Genomic DNA, 26947 nt, shown 5'->3' with positions numbered 1-26947 from the left:
TGCCTAAGGAAATTAGGCCACATTCCACCAGAGCAGCAGCCACTTCAGCAGCCTTCCTCAGCGGAGTACCAACCAACGACATCTTAGAGGCTGCAACTTGAAGTTCAGTGCATACTTTCACAAAGCACTATCACTTACCTCTCTACTCTAAATCCAGGGCAGGCTTTGCCACTGCAGTTCTGCAGGGCCTGATAGCCTCTCCTTATCCTGTTTAGCACCAGCCTCCCAACCATAGCTTTGGGATTCTACCCAAGTGTAATGACTGCAACATTGAAACACGAACATAATACAGTTTTGTACCTACCGTAAATGTAGATGTTCTAGTGTATTCACTGTTGCAGTCCAGGTTACCCTCCCACCATCCCCCATTTTCCTTGCTGGATCTTATCTGTACTTCTCTATTCTATACAACCTATATGGTGTATTTGCTTGTAGATGAAGGAAAACATGTTTTTTTGGTTATGCATCCTTATTGGCATTAGTGAGCCTACCATTTTAGGGGCACTTGACATCTGGGGCAAGAAAAACTAAAGAAAATGGCGTTGGCTGCATCTTTTATACCCTTGGCGCACTGACATCAGGGAGGAGGCAACAGCAACTGACGCCGGACCTAGACTTTGGAAGTCAGGCCGACTGCGGGCAGCCTGCCAGCAGGATAACCCAAGTGTAATGACTGCAACAGTGAATACACTCGAACATCTACATTTATTGTAGGTACACAACTGTACTTTACAGGCCTTTTCCTACTTAGGGGTTCACTATAAATTTCCAAAAGTCCTTCCTGACTCCTTCACAGGATCATGTTTTTCTGGGTTGCAGGATCCAGATTGTTTCATTGTTGGCATACCTGCCTCCTGCTAAGGCCTAAACTTTAATTACTTTCTTTTAATCCCTTCTTTCTCTGGCCTCAGTCACAGCCAGGGAATTTTTAAGAGCTCTGGGTTTCATGGCCTCCAGTGTTCCTATGCTCCCTGTAACCAGTCTCCACATGAGAAAGCTTCAGTGGTTTCTAAACTCAGTTTGGCTTCAGCACTCATCCTCTAGATTTGCTAGTCCCTTTTCTTCCCTGCCTCAAGATGGAATTTTGGTGGTGGATTTGGCAGTTGTCCGTCAATCCAAGGCTTCCTTTTCAACCTCTACTCCCCTCTCAGGGGCTGCTCCCAGACTCTTCAGATGTGGGGTGAGGGGCTTCCTTCGACTTTCTAAAAGTGCAGAGCCTCTGGTCACTTCAGCAAAAGAAAAACCATATCACTGTCCGAGAAGAGAGCTCTTCTGTTGGCTGTTCAAGCAATTCATCCTCTCTTCACTTCAGGGTCCCTCAAGGTACTTGCAGACAATGTGTTGTGTCAACATGCAAGGAGGGGGATAGTATCTGATCTCCTTTGCAGGTTAGCACTTAGTGTGGGAGCTAGCTATCCAATGTCAAGTGATGCTTCAGGCAGTTTACATTCCCTCCGGTCAGAACTTTGTGGCAGACACTCTGAGAAGGTCCGTTACACAATCCCCTGGGTGGATGCCTCACAGGGATGTGTTTCTGGACATTGTCCACCAGTGGGTTACTCCTCAAGTAGATCTAGTCTGCCGTCTGAACGGATGAGTTCTTTTTTGTTCTAGAGTCCCATGTCCTGTGATCTGGAAGGTGTATGCTCACTCTTTCTTGGAGGAGGATGTTTCTTTATGCCTTCCCTCCCGCTCATTCCAAAAGTCCTATTCAAGAAGAAACAGGACGCTCCCAAAATCCTGCTGGTGACCCCCTTTTGGCCCAGACAGTGTTGGTTCCCTCTTCTGCATTTAGCTAAGGGCAGTCATCACAAGCTACCTCACAGGGTAGACCTACTCAGACAAGACAAGGGATCTCTCGTCCATGCCCACCTATCCTCTCTTCAGCTGACACTGTGGGTGATAGGATTTTGATTCCATGTAAGACATCTTTTTTCTGAGGACGTGCTTCGGGTCCTGCAAGAAGGCCAGTAAACGCACTACTAGTAAATACTACTAATCCAAATGGAAGAGTTTTTTTTGTTTGGTGTCTTTCTTGTAACCTGCATCCACTTTCTGTGGATGTTCCTGTGGTTCTCTTATCTGTGTAAATTGCTCAATGCTGAGTTGACATATTCTTCTGTTAAGGCTCACTAGTCAGCTGTTTCTGCTAGTCTCCCTTTAGGACCCCCTTTAGCCTCTATATTTCAGGCTAAACAGTTTCTTAAAGACGTTCTTCATATTGGACCTCTCAAGAAGCCTGTCCCATCCTTCCTGTGACCTTAACTTTGTGTTGAAGAAATTGACCCAGGCTCCTTTTGAGCCTGTGGCTTTAGCTTCCTTGCAGAAGTTCTTGAAAGACTGTTTTTCTGTTGGCCCTTACTTCTGCCAGACAGGTGTCTGAGCTGCAAGCCCTTATGGCAGTTTTTACTTTTTTTTTTTTTTTTTAGTTTTCCATAAGGTCAGGGTGTCCCTTCGTACTAATCCTCCTTTTATGCCGAATGTTGTGAATGAGTTGTCTCTGAATCGATCTGTTCATTTGCCCACATTATTTCCCTTCTCCACAATCTACTAGTGAGAAGGTTTTGCACACTTTAAATGTACATAAACAACTCTAATTTTATTTGGATAAGACCAAAGCCTTTCACAAATCTAATCCACTTTTATTTTTTTTTTTGTTTTCATCCTAGATCTGTAGGATTGGCTGTTAAAATGCAAACCGGTTCCTCTTTGATATCTAAAGCCATTTATTTTTTTGCTCTTTTCATGGCAAGAGCCTTCCTTTTTCTGTTAAGTGTCATTCTGCTAGAGCTGTGGCTTTTTTCTGGTGCTTTTTTTCTAGGGTTTCGATACTAACTCTGTCCTTGAGGCAGCTACCTGAGCCTTCTGTGCATACTTTTACCAAGCACTGTAAGTTGGATGTGATATCCATGGCTTGAGCTGGTTTTGCTAGGGAAATTTTTCATGAATTTCTAGAGGGGTTTGCTGGACCTTTCTCATACTCTTCTTCCTGGCTTTTGCACTCTTCCTTTTGTAAGAAGTACTGCAACAGTGAAATGAATGGACATAGTACAGTTGTGTAAAATCTTACCATAACAGTAGGTGTCCTCCTTTTCACTGTTGCAGTATTCACTCCCCTCATCCTCCCCCTGGTTCTTTTCCTTTCTGGATATGCTTGTTACCTCTCTAATCTTTGGACTGGTGTTCCTACTGGGGCTCTCAGTTCTGAGAGTGGTACGTCTGGACGTCACCTTTATGCAGGAAGCATATGTGTGACATATGGCATATCATTAGCAACCTGAAGGCTTTGGTATACTGCCTGTACATTGGCTGCCCTTGGCAGGGGATCCGTATTGTAAGGAATACTGCAACAGTGAAGTGAAGGACATATACTGTTACGGTAAGATTTTGCACAACTGTTCTTTCTGTGTAAGACTTTGGCAAAGTTGGGATTACTGTATCATTTTAAAGGATCCCTTACTCACATCTGCAGGTGCAGTTCTTCACCTGTTAGTTTTATACTGCAGTACAGTGCCTTGATCTCAACCTAAATGTCAGAAGAACTTATTTCTGTATGTAGCAAGATTACAAGGTGCATTATGGGAGCAACTTGCAGTATCCATTTCCATGCCATTTTGTAACGTGATTGCTGGGTAATGTCAGTGAGTGCCCTTCTCCTTCCAGATGTTCCTTCAACTTTAATCCACTTACTGTTTTATCCTTTCTAAATTCTTCCTACCTGTGCACATTTGAAGCTCTTCATGTTTCACTGTTGCAGTCATCACACTTGGGTTATCTGCCTGCAGGTAGTCCTCAGTCGGCCTGAATACCAGAGTCTTGGGATTTCTGCTTTGGATGCTGTCGCCTCTTCCATGATGTCAGGTTGTCATGGGGGTATAAAATATGCAGCCGAAGCCATTACATCAGTCTTTCTTGCTTAGGAGGAGCCCGAAGCAGAAGCAGTTCGCAAGTGCCAGTCGGCCGCTACCTGAAATTTTCGTCTTTCGAGTTTCAAACCTGAAGTCTTCTAACGCCAAGTATCCCGTTGGGGATTCTTTTTTCTTGCTCTAACCAGTGTCAGAAAAAGTTAACAATTGTCTTGCCTGTGGAAAGCAAATATATCAGAGATTTTCATTCATACTGCTTCACGTGTTTAGGCCCAGATTACGACTTCTCTCGCTGTCAGTTTTGTGACTTGTTTAACGCCCGAACCAGTCGTCGTCGGGCTGTTTTTGTAGCTAAATTCTTTTGGTCTTGTTCTCCGTATTCTGAAATGGCTTCTGTAAGCCAACCAACTACCAATCTGCCTAAAAAACACAAAGACAGAGACAGACCACATAGGTCAAAAACTGCAGACGAAGCTTCTGTTATGCTAGTCGCCAGTCCGCCGGTACTCGGGCGTCTTTGCAGCCCCTGATGCCCGCTTCTACAGATTTGCAGGCCTCTGCTGAGACCCATTCGGAGTCCGATATGCCGACATGTTTCAACTATGGAATGATGGATGTCTCTACCTTGGATGGGTCCGGAGCCGCTGTGCAGGCACTGGCTTCTGAGGGTGTATTCCAACCTACTGATATTCGTATTAAACCAACAACTTTAACTAAAACTACCGAGGTCTCAGGCTTAGAGTTTGCACTACGCCTTGAAAACCGATGTCCAAAGCGCATGCTCAAGCTCTCATGGCACAAAAGCAAATGCTTAGATAGGCTGAAGACCTTTTTACTCTAATTGGGGGAAGCCGGCTTTCCCATGCTGAAAGACAAAGAATTAAATTTCCTTCTGATTCTACAGACCAGGAGTCCGATGACTCTGACCCTTCTGATTACCAGGACATACCCTTATCTACCTATGAGGATTCAGATGCAGAGGATTCCATTCTCTTTGCCTCCCCTCCAGAGGATTTTTCATTTGGTGAAACCATGCATATACCTTAAGAGAGCATTTCCGCTGTGAATTCCAGGACTATCCTCAGCTCAAAAAGGGACTCGAGGAATTTTTAGGTTTGCCTCAGCATAGGCCTCTAGCTATATATCCCGTCCTGGATATTGCAGATGATGTCTTCATGGAATCCAATCTTACTTCTGACAATTTACCACCACCTCCTAGAAAACCTGACAGCCACTACAGAGTACCTGACTCTCTCAAATTTCTCTCAAGAATCTTACTGCGGATCCAGAGAACATTTCCCAGGGACCTAAACACATTAAGGCTACTACAGCCAAAAACCTTAACCGTTCAGACAGGGATTCTAAAGTGTTAGATGGGGGTAAGACGGTTTATATCTCTGCAATTCTTGCCATCAGGGCTTTGAATTGCCAATTTCACATGAAGTACCAGCAAAATATTATGGAAATAATTAAACAAAAATATGGTGTTCTTCCAGATTGTGCAGAAAATAAAGATTTGCAAGAGTTAATGCATTCTGCAAACCAAGTTAGTAAACATACTCTGCATTGTGGGTTTGATGCCTTAGAAGCATCTTGCAGGGCTGCTGTCACTGGGTCTGTACTGTGAGAAGGCAGCCTTGGCTGAAGGAACAAGTCTTCCCAGACCCTTTCGAAGCAAAATTACTAGATGCTCCGTTAAATCAGGATAATTTGTTTGGCACAGAAGCAGTAGTTGTTCTTAAAAAGATGGAAGAAAAAGCTAAATCTATGAAAACTGTCAAAGATTTCTTACAGGCGCAGCCACCTAGATTGAGTAGGCATTGGCCTTCAAAAAACTGGTCCTTTCCAGTCCCTCCCATGCCATCTCAGTCCAAACCAAGCGGAAACAGACCCCCCCCCCCCAAGACTACACTCTCACGATATGCAGAGATCTGAACAATGGAGTGTCCCCACCTCAAAAATGGAGTGGTAAGCCACCCCCTTATGGAAAAAGCTCACAATGACTTTCCAGTTATCCTTCCCAGCCATGCCCAAGTATTTGCACCCCTAGGGGGAAAGCTCACCCTTCATGCAAAAACTTGATGTCCATTACTCAGGACCGATGGGTTCTAAACATTGTATCCCAGGGATACAGATTCTACTTCCACTCACTGCCAACCCCAAGCAGGTTGCCAGACCTTCCTCTAAACCAGTGGGCAGAGGCTCAAAAGCAAGTACTTTCCCTTCTCCATATCAGGGCTACTTAACCTGTTCCAGTAGAACAAAGGGGACAGTGTTTCTACTCCACACTGTTCCTGGTTCCCAGAAAAGAGAGCTCCTGGCAACCTATCTTGGATCTATCAATTCTCAACACCTTTCTGGTGGGCCCAAAATTTAAAATGCTTACACTGCAGCAGCTTCTTCCAATGCTGGCTAAGGATGCTTGGTTAGTCACCCTAGACTTAAAAGAAGCTTATCTGCACATACCTATAAGGGAGTCTTGCAGGAAATATCTGTATTTCTGGGCAGGCTCTATCAGTTCTCTGCACTTCCCTTTTGGCTTCTCTACTGCACCCAGAGTGTTCACAAAGTGCCTGACTGCAGCCATTGCATACTGCAGGTAGAGAAATATTCATATTTACCCATACTTGGACGATTGAGTCAGGCGGACAGTCAGAAATTGCTGCTTCAGCAGCTGGCATTTGTAAAAAGACTTCTAACGTCACTAGGATACACCATCAACGAAAAGAAGTCACAACTGGTGCCCAGCCAACAAATTGTATTCCTGGGAGCAAGCTTGAACACAACTTCCCAGACGGCATTCCTCACTCCAGAAACGCAGGTCCATTTGACAAACCATTTCAAACTAATGGCTACCAAAACCTAGCTATCTGCAAGGAAAATACTGCAAAACTTAGGGTTCATGGCCTCATGCATTTTGCTAATTCCATATGCAAGACTGTATACGAGGAAACTTCAATGGTACTTAAAAAGTTTCAACATTCTCAGGACTTGGAAACAGTGATTCCTATCATATCTTGTCTACAGGCAGAGTTCCTTTGGTGGACAGAGGCATACAACCACAACAAGGGGCTTCCTTTCACTCAACCCCTCGCCGGCCAACCCCTGACAACAGGCGCATCAGACTGTGCATGGGGGGCTCACATGGCCAGCAAATGCATTCAAGGCAAATGGAGCCCAGACCAAATTCCCCTGCATATCAATCAAAAAGAGATGCTAGCTATAGAGAATGCTCTGACAGTCTTCAAATACCTTTTCCTTCCAGGACAACTCCTGATAGACAGACAACACCACAGTTATGTGGTACATAAGCATGGGATAACTCATTCTTACACACACTGCAGGTTAGCCATGGCCCTGTGGAATATAGCCTTGAGCAACCAAGTGCACCTACAAGCTCATTTCCTGCCAGGCAAACAAAATTCACTGCCAGACGACTTGAGCAGAAATCTACCGAACCCTCACGAGTAGAAACTGCAACCCAGCTCATTCAAGCTTCAAACCAAAAGGTGGGGAATACCGGAGGTGGACCTTTTTGCCCCCCCCCCCCAAATAAAAACAACCAATTGAGCAAATTTTGCACCAGGAACCCTCATAGCAGAACCTGGAAGGTGGATGCCCTATCCTTTACATGGGAAAACCTTTCAGTTTATACCTTTCCTCCACTCAAAAGTACTACTGAAGATCAAGCAGGACAGGCCAAGGGCAGTCCTTATTGCACCAGACTGGCCACGCCAGCTCTAGTACCCACTCCTACGCAGTCTGACAGCAGTGCCACCCTGGCCACCTATATCAGACAGTCTCAGTAGGAGGGACAGATTTTGCATCCTCAGCTGCAAACCCTAAAACTTGCAGCCTGTCTTACCCCTGAATACACCACCAGCATCCCTCAGCAAACAGGTGCTGGACGTCATCCTTGAGGCTAGAAGGCCTAATACCAAGAAATCGTAAGCTGAAAAGTGGAAAAGATATTGTTCTTGGAGTCCGTCTCAAGGAAGGGACACAGCTATGCCCACCTTTCCTCAAATCTTTGATTACCTAGCAGAGCTGCTCCACAGAGGCCTATCCTTCTCATCCATTAAGATTCATGCCTCTGACATCTCAGCTCATTATAATACTGAGCCACCTCTCTTTTCTCACCCTTTCATCAAACAGTTCCTGAGAGGAGTTTACAATTTAAGGCCCCCTAGGAGAGCTCCCACCTCAGCCTGGGACCTTAACTTTGTACTGGAAAAGCTCACACTTCCCTCTTTTGAACCTGTTGCTTCAGCAGAGTTAAAATTTCTCTCTTGGAAAACAGCTTTGCTTTTAGCCGTAACTTCAGCAAAAAGTGTCTGAGTTACAGGCACTAATGGCGGTGGAGCCCTTCATTATTTTACATGCTGACAGGGTTTCCCCTCAGGAATAACCCATCCTTTATGCCCAAGGTGGTATCCAGTGTGGCTTTAAACCAATCCATCCATTTGCCAACCTGTTTCCCTAATCCTCAGAATAAAGGGAAAAGGATCCTGCACTTCTTGGACGTGCACAGACAGCTCAGGTTCTACTTTGACAGGACTAAGCCTTTCAGAATATATGACCAGCTGCTAGTCAGCTTTGCTACAGGGGCAAGAGGGCAAGGCCGTTTCGAAGCAAACTATTTCCAAATGGATAGCACAGTGCATCCATTTCTGCTACAAGCACCATGGAAAACCTACCCCTCAGGGGATCCGAACTTATTCCACTAGAGCTACTTCAACCTCTACAGCATTTCTCAGGGGAGTCCCTACCAGGGACAATCCTGGAAGCTGCAACCTGGTGTTCTGTACACACCTTCACCAAGCATTACCACTTACTGCAAAGACAACTTATTTGGTACTAAGGCAGAAGAGGTCTTTAAAAAAAAAAAAAAAAAAAAAAAAAAAAGATGGAAGAAAAAGCATAATCTATGCAAACAGTTAAGGATTTCTTACAGGTCCAGCCACTCTGGTTCAGCAGGCATTGTCCCACCAAGCACTGGTCCATTCCTTCTCGCACTAGGCCAGTTCAGCCCAGACACCCCCCCCCCCCCTCCGCCAGACAGCAGCCACAGGGAATGCAGAGATCCAAGCTGTGGACTACCTCAACTTCAAAACCAGGAAGTTCTAAGCCACCCCCTTATGGTAAGAACTCACAATGACTCACCTCCCCCACCCCCTCCCTCTGCCCACATTCACTTACCCCTAGGAGGAAAACTCTCCTTTCACGCAAGCATCTAGGCCACCATTACCAATGACCGCTGGGTTATCAACATAGTGTCCCAGGGATACAATTTTTTTTTCCATACCCTTCCAACTCCAAAAGGGTTCCCAGATCTACCTCCAAACCAGTGGGCCAAGGCACAAAAGCAAGTCCTTTCCCTGCTCTCTGTGAGGGCATTAGAGCACGTTCCTGCAGAAAAGATAGGCCGAGTTTTCTCCTCCAGACGTTCTGGTGCCCAGGAAAGAGGGCACCTGGTGCTCCATCCTCTATTTATCCATTCTAAACACCTTCCTGTTGATCCCAAAATTCAAAATGCTCACCCTCCAACAGTTGCTACCCATGCTGTCTAAGGATTCCTGGCTAGCCACTCTAGATCTAAAAGAGGCCTTCCTCCACATTCCTATTAGGGAATCATGCAGGAAATCTTTCGGTTTCAGGGCAGGACCTCCGCACTTTCAGTTCTTTGCACTTCACTTTGTCTTATCTACTGCTCCCAAAGTTTTCACAAAATGTCTAGCTCCGGCCATGGCCTTTTGCAGACAAAGGAATATCCAGATTTACCCATATTTAGACAACTGCCTAATTCAGGCAGACCGCCAGGAAAAGCTGCTCAAGCACCTGGTCTTTGTAAAGTCCCTACTAATCTTCCTAGGGTGCACAATCAACGAAAAGAAATCCAAACAGGTGTCCACCCAAAGAATTATATTCCTGGGAGCAAGCCTGGACGCAGCATCCCCAGATGGCATTCCTTACACCAGAAAAGCAAACTTTCCCGACAGCCTACTTCTCTCAACTAGCCACCAGTCCCCAGCTATCTGCAAGGAAAATCCTGCAAGCTCTGGGGTTCATGGCATCTTGCATACTTCTCATTCCATATGCCAGACTGCATATGATGAAACTTCAGTGGTACCTAAAGAGCCTTTGGTGTCAACACTCTCAAGACCTGGAGACTCATACATATAATTCCTTGCCTCAGAAAAGATTTTCTTTGGTGGGCAATAGCATCTTCCCACAACAAGGGACTACCTTTCTCACCACCACCCCCCCGCCACCCAGACACTCACCACAGACGCATCAGACTGTGCCTGGGGTGCACAGTTGGACGGCAGGTGCATACAGGGCAAATGGAGCCCACAGCAAATCCATCTGCACATCAACCAAAAAGATGATGGCTGTCTAGCACGCCTTGGTCAAAACAGACAAACACCAGTGTGATGTGGTATATCAACAAGCAGGGAGGGACTCACTCCTACACTCTATGTAGGCTGTCCATGGCCCTTTGGCCCACAGTCTCTGCCATGCAACTCCACCTGTTAGCACAATTCCTACCAGGTTCTCTCAACTGTCTGGCAGACCACTTAAGTAGAAATCTTCTGGACCCACATGAGTGGCAGCTCAACAGAAGAACCTTAACCCTAATAACCCAGAAATGGGGCACCCCGAAGGTCAACCTGTTTGCCTTCCACACCAACCAGCAGTTCAACAGAAGAACAGTCACCCTAATAACCCAGAAATGGGGCACCCCGAAGGTCGACCTTTTTACCTTCCACACCAACCATCAGCTCAGCAAATTTTCCCCCAGGGCGCATCACTGTATGGCTTAGAAAGTGGATGGTCTGTCCTTCCCCTAGGTCAATCTATCGGTCTGTGCCTTTCCTCCACTACCTCTCATCTCCACGGTACTGCTCAAAATAAAGGAGGAAAACCAAGGAAAATTCTTATAGCTCCAGACTGGCCTCGCCAGCACTGGCACCCCTTGCTGCGCAGCCTGTCCGAACTGCCACCATGGCATCTTCCAAATCTCCTGACCTGGAGGGAAGGGGAATTCACGCATCCCCAATTGCAGGGCTTATTCCCTAACCCCGATCAATCTGCCAACCTCAGTAAACAGGTTCTAGATGTTATATGTGAGGCCAGACACCCTAGCACCAGAAAGCCTTTTGCTGACAAATCTGAAATGTTCTGCACCTGGATTCAGGCTAAGGGAGCCAGTTCGGCACAGCCCTCCCTCTCATCCTGGATTACTTAGCTGACCTGCTACACAGTGGCCTCTTTTTCCTCTATTAAAATTCATGCCTCTGCTCATTTTCCCACTGAGCAGCCCCTTTTCTCACAACCTTTGATCAAACGGTTCCTAAGAGAGGCTAGCACGTTGAGGTAACCCGAAGAGCACCAACCCCAGCTTGGGACCTTAACCTTGTGTTGGAAAAGCTTACCTTGCACCCCTTCGAACCAGCTTCTTCGGCTGAGCTAAAATTTCTCTCCTGGAAGACAGCTTTCCTTCTGGCCATCACTTCAGCCAGAACAGTCTCCGAGCTGCAAGCACTCATGGCTGTGGAATCCATCATCTTCCATCCTGACATGGTAACCCTCATGACTAACCCATCCTTCATGCCCCAGGTGGTGTCCAATGTGGCTCTCAACCAATCCATCCATTTGCCCACCTTTTTTCCTAATTCCCAGAACAAGGGTGAAAGGATCTTGCACTCTCTAGATGTGCACAGACAGCTCAGAGTCTATCTAGGCAGGACTAAATCCTTCAGAAGGTTTAATCAATTGCTGGTTAGCTTTGCTACAGGGGCTGTGAAGGCAAGGCCATCTCCAAGCAAACCATTTCCAAATGGTTAGCACACTGCATCCATTTGTGCTACAAACACCACAGAAAGCCTCCCCCCAAGGGGGTCAGGACTCACTCCACCAGAGCAGTCTCCACTTCTGCAGCTTTTCTCAGTCTCGTCCCCACCAGGGACATCCTGGAGGCTGCCACCTGGACATCTGTTCACACCTTTACCAAACATCACCACCTGCCTCTCTTCTCCAAATCCAGAACGGGGTTTGCTTCTGCAGTCTTGCAGGGCATCCTAGCCAGCCCCTAGTTTTCTTGACTGCCTCCACCCATTTCCTCAGCTTTGGGAATCGACCCAAATGTGATGACTGCAACAGTGAAACACGAAGAACATAGTAAAGTTGTGTACACTTACCATAAATGTAGATGTTCAAGTGTATTCACTGTTGCGGTCCTGGTTTCCCTCCCTCCCATCCCCCTTTTTTCTTCTCTTTCCTTACAAGGGACATATTGGTATTTGCTTTCTACTGGTGGGTTTCTTCTCCCAGAACCTGGCTCCTACTTGGGGACTCCTGACAGGTTAGGGTAAGAAAAACTGATGTAACGGCGTCTGCTGCCTTGCATTATACTACTGACGACCTGATGTCAGTCCTGAAGCGACAGCAACCAACGCAGAAATACTAAGCCTCTGGTATTCAGGCCAGCCAAGGGCAACCCTGGCAGGGATAACCCAGATGTGATGACTGCAACAGTGAATACACTCGAACATCTACATTTATAGTAAGTGTACACAACTGTACTTTCTGCCCCCTGCAGGGAAGGGCCAAATGAAGAATTTAGTGAGATATGGAAATTTTGCTAGGATTTATGGGAGTCTCCCAAGTGTTCCTTTTTAGGATAAATAATATTTGCATGAGTTTTTAACAAAATGAAGGTGGTAGGGCTTGAGTTTAATGTCTTGTCCACAAGATTGCACACACTGTATGGAAAGATACTGTCCTTTCAGAGAATTAAAGAAACACACTAAGTAGTTCAGCAGCAAAAATACTTGGCAGGGTTTAACAGTTTATCCCTTTGACAGTTGTAACATGCATGAAAAACCTATCGCTTAATATTTCTGTAGAATTCCATTTTTGGCTTTCATTACATCTATCTGTATGTTGCTACTGTGTGGTGATTAACTGGTAATAAAAGTTGCTTACTGGTGTTCTTTTTGGTTACGTGAAGTCTAATAACCTAAACTTGGTAGATCAGGTCACAAAGTGCCCTCCCTTACAGGCTGGCATCTGCTTGCATGAAACTCTATGGTACTGCAGGCAGAGTGTTGCAAGTACTGTGATCGTGTTAATATTATGCTATTTTATTTTGTGCAACAATTCTCTAGAAAGTTCAGTGGATGCGTAAAACAGCATCAATGGTTTTAACATCCGATGCTTAAACATACATATGTAAACATTTATTTATGCACTGGATAAACACGCCATCACCCATAGGTAGAGTGGTCTTAATCCAGTGAAGTGTTTGCATGTACTGATTCATTTATAATGACATTAATGGTGGATAATTGGTGTCCCTTCTGAGGCACAGAACTTCACCTGCTGCTTTTTATTTCATTGTGAAAGCAAAGCAATTGCAACATATGCCCTTGTCAAATCACTAGTGATTGAAATTGGAAGGGGTTTCCAACAAAAGCTTGGCAACTTTTTGAGGACCTTGTGTTAGATTACATGTAGACATTTTTACTTTTTAGTGCATTGAGAAGATTGCATTAAGGCAGTTCTCGTACTTGTATTTGGTATAAAAAAAAATCCCTGTTTGAAGGGTGGCTGTAGCAGTGAAGTACTTAGCTTTCAGTATATGTTGGAGGCTTCATCCTATGCCTATGGTTTGTTGTTGGGAGACGTCTTCTGGGTTTACCAGAAAAACTATCTGGGGCTGCTCCTTCATAATCCACTTTTAAATAATGAAAGAATAATTATCTGATTCATAAATTATTGATTATGCACAAAGACATGGGTAAAAGCCAGAATTTTGAAGAATTTGTGCTTTACAGTAATCCAGTCCCCCTATTAAATATGCTGACATCTCTATACCTTCTATTGCTTTTAAAAGTCGTGCATCAGAGTTTTCACAGAAGTGTTAAAAATCACCTTTTAAGCAGTCGTCATTTACCAAAGTTCAACTTAATTGTCACAAAAAACAGTCTAGAATTTGAGTAGAGTAGTCTTGGAAGTAAACAAAAAATGTTTGATATGATCTGCCTCATTTTATGGCTTCTCCTAACATCTTTGTGCTCTGCTTAGCTTTTGAACTGAACTCTGTAATTATGTTCCTGTTTGTTATGGTATTATATGGGTAGGTGGAAAGAACCAGATGTATGGGTTGGTATTTTGGCTTTGACAGAAAAATCTTTCATACTTTGGAGTGAGTTTCTGTCAGTACAAGGGGCTTGAATTGTGGTTGAAACCGCAACATGCCTTTCTTTTGTAGCTTTGGTGCTGTGGTTATATTGTAGTTTTAGAAAAGATTTTTCCTTAGCTAATTTTGTCTGTTCATTTTTCTTAGTGCAAACCAGAATATAAGGTTCCTGGGTTATATGTCATCGACTCTATCGTGAGACAGTCACGCCATCAATTTGGCCAGGAAAAAGATTTGTTTGCACCCAGATTCAGTAAAAACATCCTTAATACCTTCCAGAACTTGTACCGGTGTCCCTCAGATGAAAAGGTAATGTTTGAGTGAATATAAATGATTTATGGAATTCTCATTCTACCAAAATGTGAGATGTGAGGCGGTCTTCGCCAAATTTTGTGAGGTGATCATTTTTAAGAGAAACTGTCTTGCAAATGTTTGAAAACTGCACTGTGTGCCCTGTCAAGGAGAAGTACATTTGTTTCCCTTTTTTTTTTTTGTACGTGTACTGACCAAGTGACACAGAAGGAGAGTACTGCTCTGCATTGCTGTTGACGCAAGTACATCTAGCAAGCATGATGCCGGAGAACTGTAGGGAATTAAGCTGTAGTTTCAGCTTTTTTTTTTAGAGGGGTTGCTTTCATTTTGTATTTGTAGCCTTGGATGTACAGGTAGATCATCCTGAGCAGGCTATACATGAAAGGACTTGAAGGCCTACACTGCCATCACTTCATGCTTTTCAGGAGAGGTGGAGTTTTGGAGATAGTCTTTTGGAGAAAAAAAAAACTTCCCTGCTGTCAAGATGGTCGTATACTGGGAGGCTTCTTTATACTCCACTCCACTGTTGAGAAACTTTGGAATGCTTCAGGTGGCATACTGTAGGTGAGGTGAACATTTTAAGAGGTCGTCTTACTTTTCTCCTTTAGATTTTTTTTTTCTTTTAGTGTTCATCAGTCTTGGTTTAAAGTTTTCTGTTGTGCAGTATTTTAAAATACATTTTTGGGGGTGCAAAACATCTATGGGCTGTCCATCCACTGCAGATCTAAGTTTGCAAGTGTTAATTTAAGTGATTTGTTAAAAGTTATTTTTCTGCTTTTTTCAAATTTTGACATGCGTAGCTGTAGTGCAGCCAGAAAACAAATCCGCAGATGGTATAATTGTCAGGGGTTACAGTTTAGTATCAACAGCCTACTATGCATTTTTTATGATTTGTGAAAGAAATGCTGCTGCTGCAATGGGGAGAAGCCTGAATGACTCTGCTCCATCTTGGGTGCTGGGGCACAGCAAACGTGGGCCATCACTTATTGCCTCGTCACTGTAGATATTTGTTTGATGTACTACAGTTTTTGCATGTTTCAGTAGTTTATATTTGCAATTTGTTGGACTTTTTCCCCTCCTGACATGGACTGCACTGGCATATACTATCCAAGATTCCTTTCTCTGCCTTGTGTTCACTGAGTGCTGTGATGGACTTCAGATTATTTCAGGGTCACAAGGGAATTGAGTGAATACCTGTTTTAGTTAAATGCAGTAGAGAATTCATTTTTACTTCATCCCTGTTTTCTGTATATGGGAAACAGATGGCTCACACGGAGTCTAGCAAAGCAGGAAGTAAGACATCATGTACAGTAGGAATATCAAATCTAATGCGTGCTGTGATCAGTTGGCTGCAGAAGTAGTAATTTTGCTTTTGTGGAAGTTTTGAGGAAGTGGAATTTTTCTTGCACCATTATTTGTAACTACTTTTCTTGCAGTTTTCACTGAGGTGATACTGTTTAAAGGACTTTTGTGGGAACATAAGTCTGTTGAAAACTCTTCCCAAAGATGGCCTGCATAAGAAGGCATGAATAGTGAATATCAGTCTTCATTAAGGAGTTGAGCAATTATTACTGTAAGCAAATGTTGAAGAACAACTAGGAACTAGTGACTAGGAAGTGAGTGGGAGAAGTAAAAGTTTTAATAAAATTTCTAATCTGGGGCATTTTGCACTTAATTGTGGAAGGGGAGGGATGTTCTTTAAGCTGTGCTGTTAATAAGCACAACATGCATTTGTTTTAAATAGTTCCAGCTTTATTATCCATCTGAACATTACAGCAAAAAGAAAAAAAAAAAGTGATTCTTTTTAAAACATAACTGAACATTATCCGCTTTCACGGATAATTAATAAGTGTTGCTGAGATAACTTAAGTTATAATGCCCACAAAATCCACCAAGAAAAGCACTGGAGAAACTGGGAACATTTTCTCAGTTTCTCCAGTGCTTTTATAAAGAATTTTCTCAGTTTCTTCAGTGCTTTTCTTGGTGGATTTTGTTTTTTTATACTGTGGACACTTGGGCCTGCTTGTATGCTGCTTTTTTCTTTTTATAAGTTATAATGCCCTGTAACCCAGACCAGTTAAACGTCCTAATCTAGGTATGTGTGGGGAACAAGAGAAGGAGGGACAATGAAAATTTTGTATTCCATTTGCACTTCAGAGCATTTTTACTTGTGCCAAAGTGTTATGCTATGCAGGGGCAATTCACCTGAACCATGTGACCCTCTTATGTTGTGTTCATTTTGCCAGAACACCACTTGTGTATGGATATGTAGTCCTGTTTGTAACCTTAAGAATTTCTGTATTGGCTACTTCCTTCATTAAAAGTAACACGTTAGCAGTTGGGAGGTGAGGTGGGGCTGTAAGGAGACTTTACTTCATAGTTAAGATTTATTTGAAAGTAATAAAAGTTAATGTAATGGTTAACACTTATGTTTGCCCATTATCCCCTCCTGGGTGCCCATTGAGAATACTCCTAGAATAAGATGTGGTCTGAAGCTGCTCTTTCAAAAAAAAGTCCAACGTTGAACACCTGAAAGATAAGCAGCCATGTCAGTCTCTCTCACCAGTGATTTAAAAGCACATTAGGTGACGTGTTATAACCTAATATATGTGTAAAAACTAGGTGTGTGGGCACTTCCACACAAGTATCCTAAGTCTGAGTAATGTTTATGTACTTTGGGGCCAAATATACTTTGCACCACTGAGAGGGCCTAAGCAGCATATCCATTTTCCTAGCCTAGCCATTCTTATACTTCCAGCCCCCTTTACTCAAAATGAACTGCTTGAATAACCTAGTAACTGTTCTCTTTGCCAGTCTTCCTTCATTATTGTCTCAAGGAATTGTATCTTTTGTGGCTGGAGCTAAATTATTGGAAGAGTTGTTAATGTTTGGAGTATACTAAAAGCAGATTTCCATTGTTTATATTTAACTTGTGCTGGAAATGGTTTCAAGCATCAAGGTCCTCCATTAGCTAATCCCAAAAATGAATTTCCTGATGAGCAGGTAGAGCTTTATATGGTCTACATTTCTCTTGCCTACTGGGTAGCACCATACAAGGGACCATCAAGTACTTCCAACTTTCATTTGTTAAAACCTTCAGTGATCAATTCATTTCCTCTGCTGCACTACATTATTCAGTATCCATCTAATGCTCCTTAACCCAGCATGCACACCATGGAGGCATGCTGTTTTCCTCTAACACAGCCTTGCCCAACACTTTCTACCTTGGAGTTGGGTTTATTGCATGTCAGAGATGAGATGTGCAACTGTAATTCTCACAAGTATAACCCAAGATACAGTAGAGCTAGTCCTCCACACCTTTTCGGGAGCATTGACTTATCACATATCACTCAGTTTGTCTTTTGACCAGACAGATGAATTAAAAGTACTTTTGAACTTACTACAGAAATGGGCTCTTGGACTAAACGGAATTGCTGGAAGCATGAATAGGGCTAGTGGAAGTATAAACATTTGAACAGCAGCTGTCTTTTGGTGGAAGTCCAAAGGCAGCAAGTTCTATTTTGAATTACCCCTTTACATTTGTCAGGTAACTCTTGTTATGCTGTATGTAGGGTTGTGTAATGAAAGGGCAACCTAGACTCCTAAATTAATACTGTGCATCTCAGAAGCTGAAGAGGTTGGCTTGCAGGAAGTTGCGATAGGGAATGGTTAACAGCTGCAACACCTGTCATCCAGAATTCTATATGGAGAGTTTTAACTGGTGTCTTGCTATACCAGTCCTCTCACCCCTTTTCAGTGCTAATATTGGTATGGCATACAGACAGTCACATGCAGGAGTGAATGACAGTCTCATTTTCAGGATTAGTAGATGGGCAAAGAGTAGAACTGTAGTCATTTGAGTCTTCTGCCATCGCACTGATTCATGAAGTGCCCACATTCAGGGTGACAAGGAAAGAGGGAAGCTGTTAAAGGCTTTGGTCCAAACCAGACTTGCAGGTAGTTGGTGTCATTATAGAAGAGGAACTGGATAATGGTAAAAGCCCATGGATACACATTGTGGCTCCCCATTAGTGGAGGGCTACTGCAAAATGTCAGAATGGTTGGGCTTTGAGTCAGAGGTGGGTAAAAGTTAGCCCTTTAGGAAATCACATGATAAATCCAAAAAGGTGGCTGGAATTAGGACAGTGGAATGGATGAGTGTAGCTTGGAAGAAAATGAAGTCCTATTTCAAGGAGGTGCATGGTAGAAAAGCAGCCTGACTAAAGAGAGAAATTGGAGAGGATAAGAAAAAGGGTATGAAAATGATGGAGAATCATCAAACTAATTTGTCAGGAAAGGTAATTCTTGGACCTTGTGACTAAAAGATGGGCGGGCAGTGTTAGAGGGAATTGGTATTACTCATACTGAAAAGGTATGGCATGGTTAGGAATAGTCGGTCAGCAGTACTGAATGTGAAAATTCCCAGTCTGTTTATGGAGATGTCACAGGGAAAAGGATCAGCTTGTGAAGTAGGACATATAGATGGTGCTTAATGGATAAATGATAGTTGATTCGGGAAGGAGGGGAAGAACCCAGAGGATGTAAGATTGCCGAGGCAAAAGGTGTAGGTGAATTTTGTGTCAGGATCTTAAAATGTAGCAGTGATGCTTACTGTACTGTTGGCATAACTTTAGTTTCTTCTGAGGCATTTCAGCAGTGACATAAGATTGGAACGTCATAGTGGTAGTACCTCTTTTTTTTTTTTTTAAATAAAAAGTCTTCTAGACAGGAACAAGACAGTTACAAGTATGTTGCTTTTCACTACTGTCTTGAGGTTATGGAAGTTATTCTTTATAGCAGGGCTGGTTTTCCCGAATGCTTAATTCTCTTGGCACTTGGCCATGTGCACTGTCTTTTGCCTAGTGATCATGGACAATCCATCTTAATCTAGTCCTATGACTGACCTGTCCTTGAGGAGCACAAGTGTAGGTTTGTCGGTGCTGTTAGTCAAGGCTTCTGATGCTGCACTTTCCTGAAGGTTGAAAGGGAAATTTAAGTTGTGATAGAGCCGAGAATGGTGAGGCAGATAAACTAATTTTACTGATTGATTTCATCGACTAATGGTGTGAAGAAAAGCCAGCACACAGTTGACTTGAAAAGCTAATAGTTAAGCAAGATGTACTCTGATTGGAGAGTACAGTGTCTGTACCCTTATGAGACAAACTAGACATGCTGGCAGCTGATGGGAATAGCTTGATGGACAAATGGCATCTGGAATTTAATGCCATAAAGTGCAGTTACACATTTAAAAGGGGGGTTAAGAAGGTTTTAGAAGGAAAATATATTTCATAAGTCTTACTATTTTGCCAGGATGCAATGATGAAGGCCAGACAATTTGAATATATTGCGAGGCAGATGGATTTCTGAAATGCTGAATTCTTTCTTACGTTCTACAGAGCAGTGTTATGTCTGTATTGAAAAAACTTGGTCCATGCTCAGAGGAAGAGAAGTTGGGTTAGTATAGATGTGCAGTGCAGTTAAGATGGTGAAGGGAAATGGAATGTGAGGGCGTTGAGTAGAGACTTAGTTTAACATGTTTATACTACATACAGTGATGGCGAACCTGTGGCACGCGTGTCAAAGGTGACGTGCTACGAAGTTTTGGGTGACACACCAGCATTCACCAACACAAGAGTTGACAAACTGAACAAAAATACAAGCATGTGACCCTGCAAATAAAACTCTGGAACAAAAAAGTCAGTTGAGCTTAATCAAATTAAATGCAATATGTTCCATATTTTTTTTTTCAGTTCAAGTCAAAATTACTATTAAAAGTAGGGCAATTTTTTGGTGCACTATTTTAAGCCCAATTATCAGTGTGCATATCGTTTTCTCTGTTGTAAGTCACTGATTTTTCGTTTACTTTTATAATAGCACACACGATTGGACTGTATTTTTTATAAATAAATGACTAAAGAATTGCATCTCTTTTGTTGGGGGCGGGGAGCACACCAGGAGAGTCAAGATAGGCATTTTCTGAATTTTTGACACACTGAGCCCAAAAGGTTCGCCATCACTGCACTACAGCAAAACTGAGATTGGTTCTGGTCATAATTTAGAGGACTGAAATTTTGATAATCTGGAGTTGTGAAAATGAAGGGCATTTTTAAACCCCTCCCTTGAGATGCAGTGATCTCTGAGGTGGTATGTTTAGAAGTAGGAGATTGCCCCCCCCCCCCCCCCCACACACACACACACGACAGTTATCGTTAACGGTGTACATCAACAGAAATGCTTGAAATTATCAAATAGAGGATTGATTTGTAACTAGATTAGTCATCCGCTACTGCATTTGAGCAGGATCTATATACTGTAGTTCTTTGTCTGCAGTTTGGACATTTGTTATGTACTTTGGTTGGTTGGTTCCTCTGTCCTTTTAACTAGATTTCATTGTGCACACAGTTTTGGTTTAGTTTAAATCTCAGAAGTAAGTCTGTTTTTAATGATTTGATTTCTTTGGGGGGAAAAAATAAAAGTTTTGTCCTAAGGTAAAACTTGGAAGCATGGTAGCTAAATGTGGCTTTAGAAAAATATTTGCCAATATAGATTGCTTGTTTGATTTATTGACTCTCATGTTACATAGAGGAGTTTTCCCACAGAGTTTGTCACAGGATGTTAAAAGAAGAATTCTCCAAAACTGCAGGAAGTGGTTGGTATAGGTTTTTGATGTAGATGAGTTTCTTTACACTAATAGATGGAACAAGTGATCTTGGTTCATGAGGACTATAGGAACCGTTAGGGCTGTGTGTGTTGGGGGGGGGGGTTACAGGTGTATTTCAAGTCATATAGTCATTCAGCAAAGTTCTGAAACCTGAAAAGCTATTTTTGCAGAAACAAGCAAAGCTCTTCTTCAGTGTACAGTCCGTACACTATTTTCAGTGTCCTAGGCATAGGCCAATGAGTTTTCCTTCTGTTCCTTCAGTTTAACTGGTAGACTCCTGTACCAGGCTTAAAGAGGAAGAGACTTATTTGGGTGCAGAAAACATGGTTCTTGAAGTGTATTCTTGTAATGCAAGGTGCACTCCTTTTCGGAGGCTTTTAATGTGTCCCTTGTCTTAGTCAGCTTCTTTGGTGTTGGACATTGGAGAAGGTCACCATTAAGGGCCTATGTTTGTGAGGATGGTGATCTCGATGCCTTTGTATAAAATCCCTTCCCTTTCCCATAATGCAGCAGCACATGATGTTTTAAAACTGACAGGTTTTTAGATTACCCCGTTTTCAGTTAAGTTTGTTAAAAGTAATTCTCAACCCTCACCAACCAAAGATTTAAGTACCATGTTGGATTAAATTGTTGTGTAGTTATGTAAATAACTATAAAAAGGTATGTAAACTATATATAAAGTTATGTAAACCTCTATCTGCGGGTCTGCCTACGTCCTTCGATCAGCTCCAGTTTGCATATTAGGCAAGTAGCTAGACTGCGGATGCGATATCAGTCACACTATAGCTTGCACTAAAACACCTAGAAGGTAGGAACAGGCTATGCAAGGCTGCTGTACGTCGACTTAAATTCTTTAACACTATGATACCAGTGCAACTGTTGGATAAGCTCGTGAAACTCTCGATAAACAAGCACCTGTGTAACTGGTTTCTTGACTTTCTGATTGGTAGACCCCAGTGGACATGTGCTGGAAACACTACCTCTCAATGGGTAGTCCTGAATACTGGTGTTTTCCAAGATTTTGTGCTCAGCCCCTTGCTCCTCACCATCCTCACCCATGACTGTACTGTAAAACATAGCTCAAACCATATTATAAAATTCGCTGATGATAACCACAGTCGTGGGTATCATTAGTGGTGGGGATGAACATAACTACAGAGATGAGGTGAGCACTTTGATTGCCTGGTGTGACAGGAACAATCTGGACCTGAATGTTAATAAGACCAAAGAAATGATTATGGACTTCAGGAGAAAAGCAACCGTTCAACCACACACTATCAAAGGGGAAGTAGTAGAGAAAGTCAGAACCACCAACTTCCTGGGTCTTCACATCTCAGGTGATCTTTCCTGGACTATTAATACCATCCATATATTCAAGAAGGCTCAACAGAGGCTTCACCTCCTGAGAAAGCTCAAAAAGGCCAGACTCCCACTGTCTGTTCTTAACACTTTTTACAGGGGAGCTGTCGAGAGCCTGCTCACTAGCAACTTCTTAGTATGGTTCTGCAACTGCACAGTTGCTGAGAAGAAGAAATTAGACGGTGATGAAAGTGTCTGAGAATCTTGGGAAGAAACCTCCCTTCTATTCAGGAGATTTTCTTTACAAGAGCAAGAAAGGGAACATACAAAATAGCTGATTCCACCCATCCGTCTCACAACTTGCGTCTAGCCTGGAAGGAGGTACCGCAGCTTCTGCTGTAGGACTATGAGATTCACAAACAGTTTGTGTCCTGCAGCTGCGAGACTTGTTAACTTGGACACCAACCATAATACCTAATACATTGAAGCGTCTTATATGATGGGTATACTGTCACGTCTAAGGTTAATGAGTACAATACGGTAACTAAATATCTGCTATTCACTAGTCTTTGTTCTCTATCTTAATGGTGAAGGGGTTTGATGGTGGGGATTTATCTATCACTGGATAATGGGTATTGAGTGTGTTTATGTAATGTGAACTACCTCTTGCATGTCATATGTGTTATTTTGTTTCTCTGATACTACTGTTTGTTTGCACTGCATTTCTCTCGTGAGCATACATTAGTAATTTTCGTTTAGGCTGTGTTTGTGTGGTCCTAAATGACAAAGTTTCTTTGAATCTTGAAAATTATTTACATTTAAAATAAAAAGGTAAATTCAAGTGTGTGTGTTTTGATAGCTTTATCCAGGTGCATGTTCAAAAACAAATGCAAACCATTTAAGATAAATGATTTAAAACTTCTATTTTAAACATTTTAAGATAATTTTCATCATACAGTATTAGTAAGCATTGTTAGCATTTCCCCAAAACACTTCTCAACCTGCAGACATTTACAGTATTAACAAAGGCCCTTGGAAAATCCAGCTAAATACCTGGACATCTAATTGGCATACAATTTAAGTACCAAATAGTACATGGATTTTCCCTGCTTCCAGTAATATGGGATATTCAGAAACTCATTTAAAAAAAAACATAGCAACAAAAATAATGGGAAAAAACATTAGCACATTATCAGAGTGTAAAATCTATAGACTTAAATGAACTGTATCGCAAAATAAATTCCTACCACAGTCAGTCATTTATTTTTGCTTCAGAAAAAGGGTGGAGTTAGACGTGTGCCCTATTGTCATCACTAGCATGCTGGTCATGTAGTGAGGTTTTTGTGTATTAGTCGACTTCAGAAATCACACGTGATGATAGGGATTCAGAAAATTGTGTGATAAGACAATTAATTAAGCCTAAATATTGAACATCCCAAATGGGGACAGTTGAGAGATCTGTTCGGAAACATAAGTACTTGTAACTGAATAGAAGTCATAGTAAAAGATTTCTTTGTTTTTGTTTGCTTGCTTGCTTGTTTATTTGAATTTAACCACAGCAGAACACTGATCACAAATTTTAGTCTCAGCCCAGAAATGATAGTGGGGATATAAGGAACAGTTTTGATATATATAATGCAAGTGCACTTAAATACACAGAGTAAAGTGACAACTGAGGTAAAAAATATTTATATTCAATGTGTACAAAACATTTATGTATGTGAGACTTGGAGGGATGATTGAATCAGCTGTGTATTGAACAGTATAGATGGAAACGATCTGAGAGATTAGGTTCCATTGGTAGTGACAGCGTGTGCATTTGTCTAGATTTTGAAGATTTGTTCTGAACCATATTTCTTTGTGCACATAACAGTTTGGTTTAAATACTTCTTATTAATTAAAGTCTCCAGGAATAGATGGCATTCCTGTGGAAGTTTGGAAGTTAGGAGGGAAAAAAACTGATAAAGATCTGGAAGGTTTTGTTTAACGGTATTCTAAGAAGAGAAGTACAAGCATCCTGGAAGAAGGAGGTGGTAACGGTACTACCTAAAGGGGATAAAGATTCATTGGCTACAGCTTCATACAGACCCATTTCAATACTAAACTATGATTATGAAGTGTTTGTCTATAATGGCTAAAAGAATGGCAAAAGTGATACTTAAATTGATGCATATGAATCAGTGTGGTTTTGTGGAGGGGAGTCAAGCATTTGACAACATTAACAGAACTTTGATGATCCAGAGGGAAGCAGAATGTAAGAAAGTACCACTTTTATTGGTGGGTCTTGATGCAGAGGAAGCATTTGACAGCGTAAGCTGGGACTTGAGCAGGGCAATGGAAGCAATTGCTTTCCCTGATGCAATTAATAGGTTGATCAGAAGAATATATGAGGGATCAGAGATGCAAGTTAAAATGGGTGGGGTCCTTTCAGATAATTTCTGCTTGAATACAGGAGCCAGGCAGGGTTGTCCGTTTTCCCCTTTGTTGATGACGTTATATTTAGAACCATTGGCTAAGAAAATAAGGGACTCAGAAATTCAACAATATAATTAGTATGGTAGTCAGAAAAGCTGGCTCTTTTTGCAGATATTTATACATGACAAAACCAGAAAGGGACAATTTATGGGGACGTAATAAAATTAAGTATTTAGGAGTATGGATTAGAAATGACACTGTGGTGCAGAGACTAAACAGAAGGTAGTACAAAAATTAAGAAACTGGAAGTTTTGTGGTGGCAGTTAAGGATATGTGGGAAGAGACTAAACAGAAGATAATACAAAAATTGAGAAACTGGAGAAACTGAGAAGCTTCAAGTGATTGCAGTCCTTTCTGTGCTGAGTGTGACATGGCTGAGGAGAAAATCAGTTCCATGTCAAGGTCATGGTTTAATTTTCAGGTTTAGAAGGGGGATGGAGCAATTGGTTCTAGTGTGGGGGTTGTGTTTTTATTTTGAGGCACTACCTCATTTTGCCTGTAGCAGTAGATAATGTCATAAAGTGGGAATATATTGAATTACAAACTTTCTCTCGTCTTAATCTATTGGCATAGATTTTTAAGACCTTAGTGCCGATGTTTGTATAGCCAGTCGTTTTGCAAAGAAATTGATTTAAGTAGGCTTGGGTCTTTAATTTCTTGAAATGTGAGACATTTTTGGAGTAGCTGGTAACTGTTGAGTATAAGGAGAATTGCGCTAATCTGTTGGAATAGTTGAAGAATTTAAGGATTTTCATTTTCATTAGTAATCTTTTGAGCCTTTCCATTTAAGCAGTATGTTTGGATTTGGTGATTGTCTTGATAAGAGAAGAGGATAGTGGAATGATAACTTTCATGTATTTAGAGGGTATTTGGAAGTTAATGGAGTCTTAACAGAAGGATCTGATTTCCTGACTGTGGCAGAAGCATGATCGAGAGAGAGCAAAGTTGTCTGTACACCAGTACCTAGACCTTTTATGACTGTGTCTGTCTGAAGAAAACCGTTTGTCACGTGCGAGGCGGGAGTAGATTTGTATTTTTGCTGATCACTTCTAGGCTGTTTTTTTGGCATGTAGCTTAAGATAATTTTTGGAATACAAGGTAGGTGCATATTCTATCCCTTGTGAAAGTTGTCTAGTGTTAGTGGATGAGCTAGTACCTAGGTTGTAATCAACACATTTGGTCATTGTCACTTCTGAGATAATAGATCAGATGTTGACAGAGTAAATGCCAAACAGGAGAGGGTCCAGCACCCAGTGAACCCAGTAACCCACTAGTTACAATTGTTCATTCAGGGATCATATATTAATAATACCAGTGTGGAAACTAGTGTCAAAGCTTTAGCCAAGTTGAGATGGGCAATGTGCATGGAGTGCTACTTTCGTAGCCGCTCACCTTTTCAGAAATACTTAGTAGGTTCAGGAGATAGGACCTGCCTTTCACAAAACTGAGCTGAATACATTTCCAGCTGTGCATTAGTAAATATCCCCAATATAGGACTAGTGTCACTTTTTCCAAGCTTGATTTTCGTTGGACAGATTTGCATTAGTTATTGTGATTAATTCTTATGTTTGTCTTTATATTGGTATTATAAGACCTGTGTAGACTTTGGAATTAGGATTTGGTACATTTTGTAGTAAGCCTGAACTACTTAAAACAGTTCAGTTGTAGTTTACATAAAAATCTTTGTGCATGCAGTGATTGCATGATTTTAGTTTTTAAGGTAATGCAGGACAGACTTTTGCATAAATGCACTGGACTAGGTCTTACTGAGCATTCATTAATTTTTAACAGTTGTGCAGCATCATATTAGAGCTGTTTATGCTAATACTGCTGAAAGAAAAATTAGTACAGTAAAAGGGTAGTCGTAACATGAAGTGACACAGCCAGAACAGCAGCAGTTTTGTCAGTAAATTCATGTGGTTACTAAATGCTGTATGGTTATAGGTTATATATGGATGAGTGTATAATAGTAGAATATGTGTACGTCAGAGAAACTCAAAATACTAATTTCACTTCAGCTTAACTCTATACTGTTCTTGACTTGAAGTTCCCCTTATTCCTATCATCTCCTCATTGTAGAAGAACTTTGTCCTTCCTGGCATCTGTAAGAGCTTCCATAGCTTCTTAGGC

The 26947-nt window shown here is 42.0% G+C and overlaps 1 protein-coding gene across 1 annotated transcript in view; it reads left to right on the top strand.

Moving 5' to 3' along the window:
* SCAF8 (SR-related CTD associated factor 8) overlaps positions 1-26947 on the top strand; it is a 1875331-nt gene that overhangs the window by 426217 nt on the left and 1422167 nt on the right. Inside the window, exon 4 of the mRNA XM_044063383.1 lies at positions 14218-14379. Within this exon, the coding sequence (XP_043919318.1) occupies positions 14218-14379 (162 nt within the window). The remainder of the gene's footprint in view (positions 1-14217; positions 14380-26947) is intronic.

The sequence above is a fragment of the Protopterus annectens genome, chromosome 1.part0, assembly GCF_019279795.1.
Source record: "Protopterus annectens isolate FY-2018-M chromosome 1.part0, PAN1.0, whole genome shotgun sequence".
NCBI lineage: Eukaryota > Metazoa > Chordata > Ceratodontiformes > Protopteridae > Protopterus > Protopterus annectens.
The sequence above is the reverse complement of the archived record's forward strand: the minus strand, read 5'-3'. Positions and strand labels throughout refer to the sequence as shown.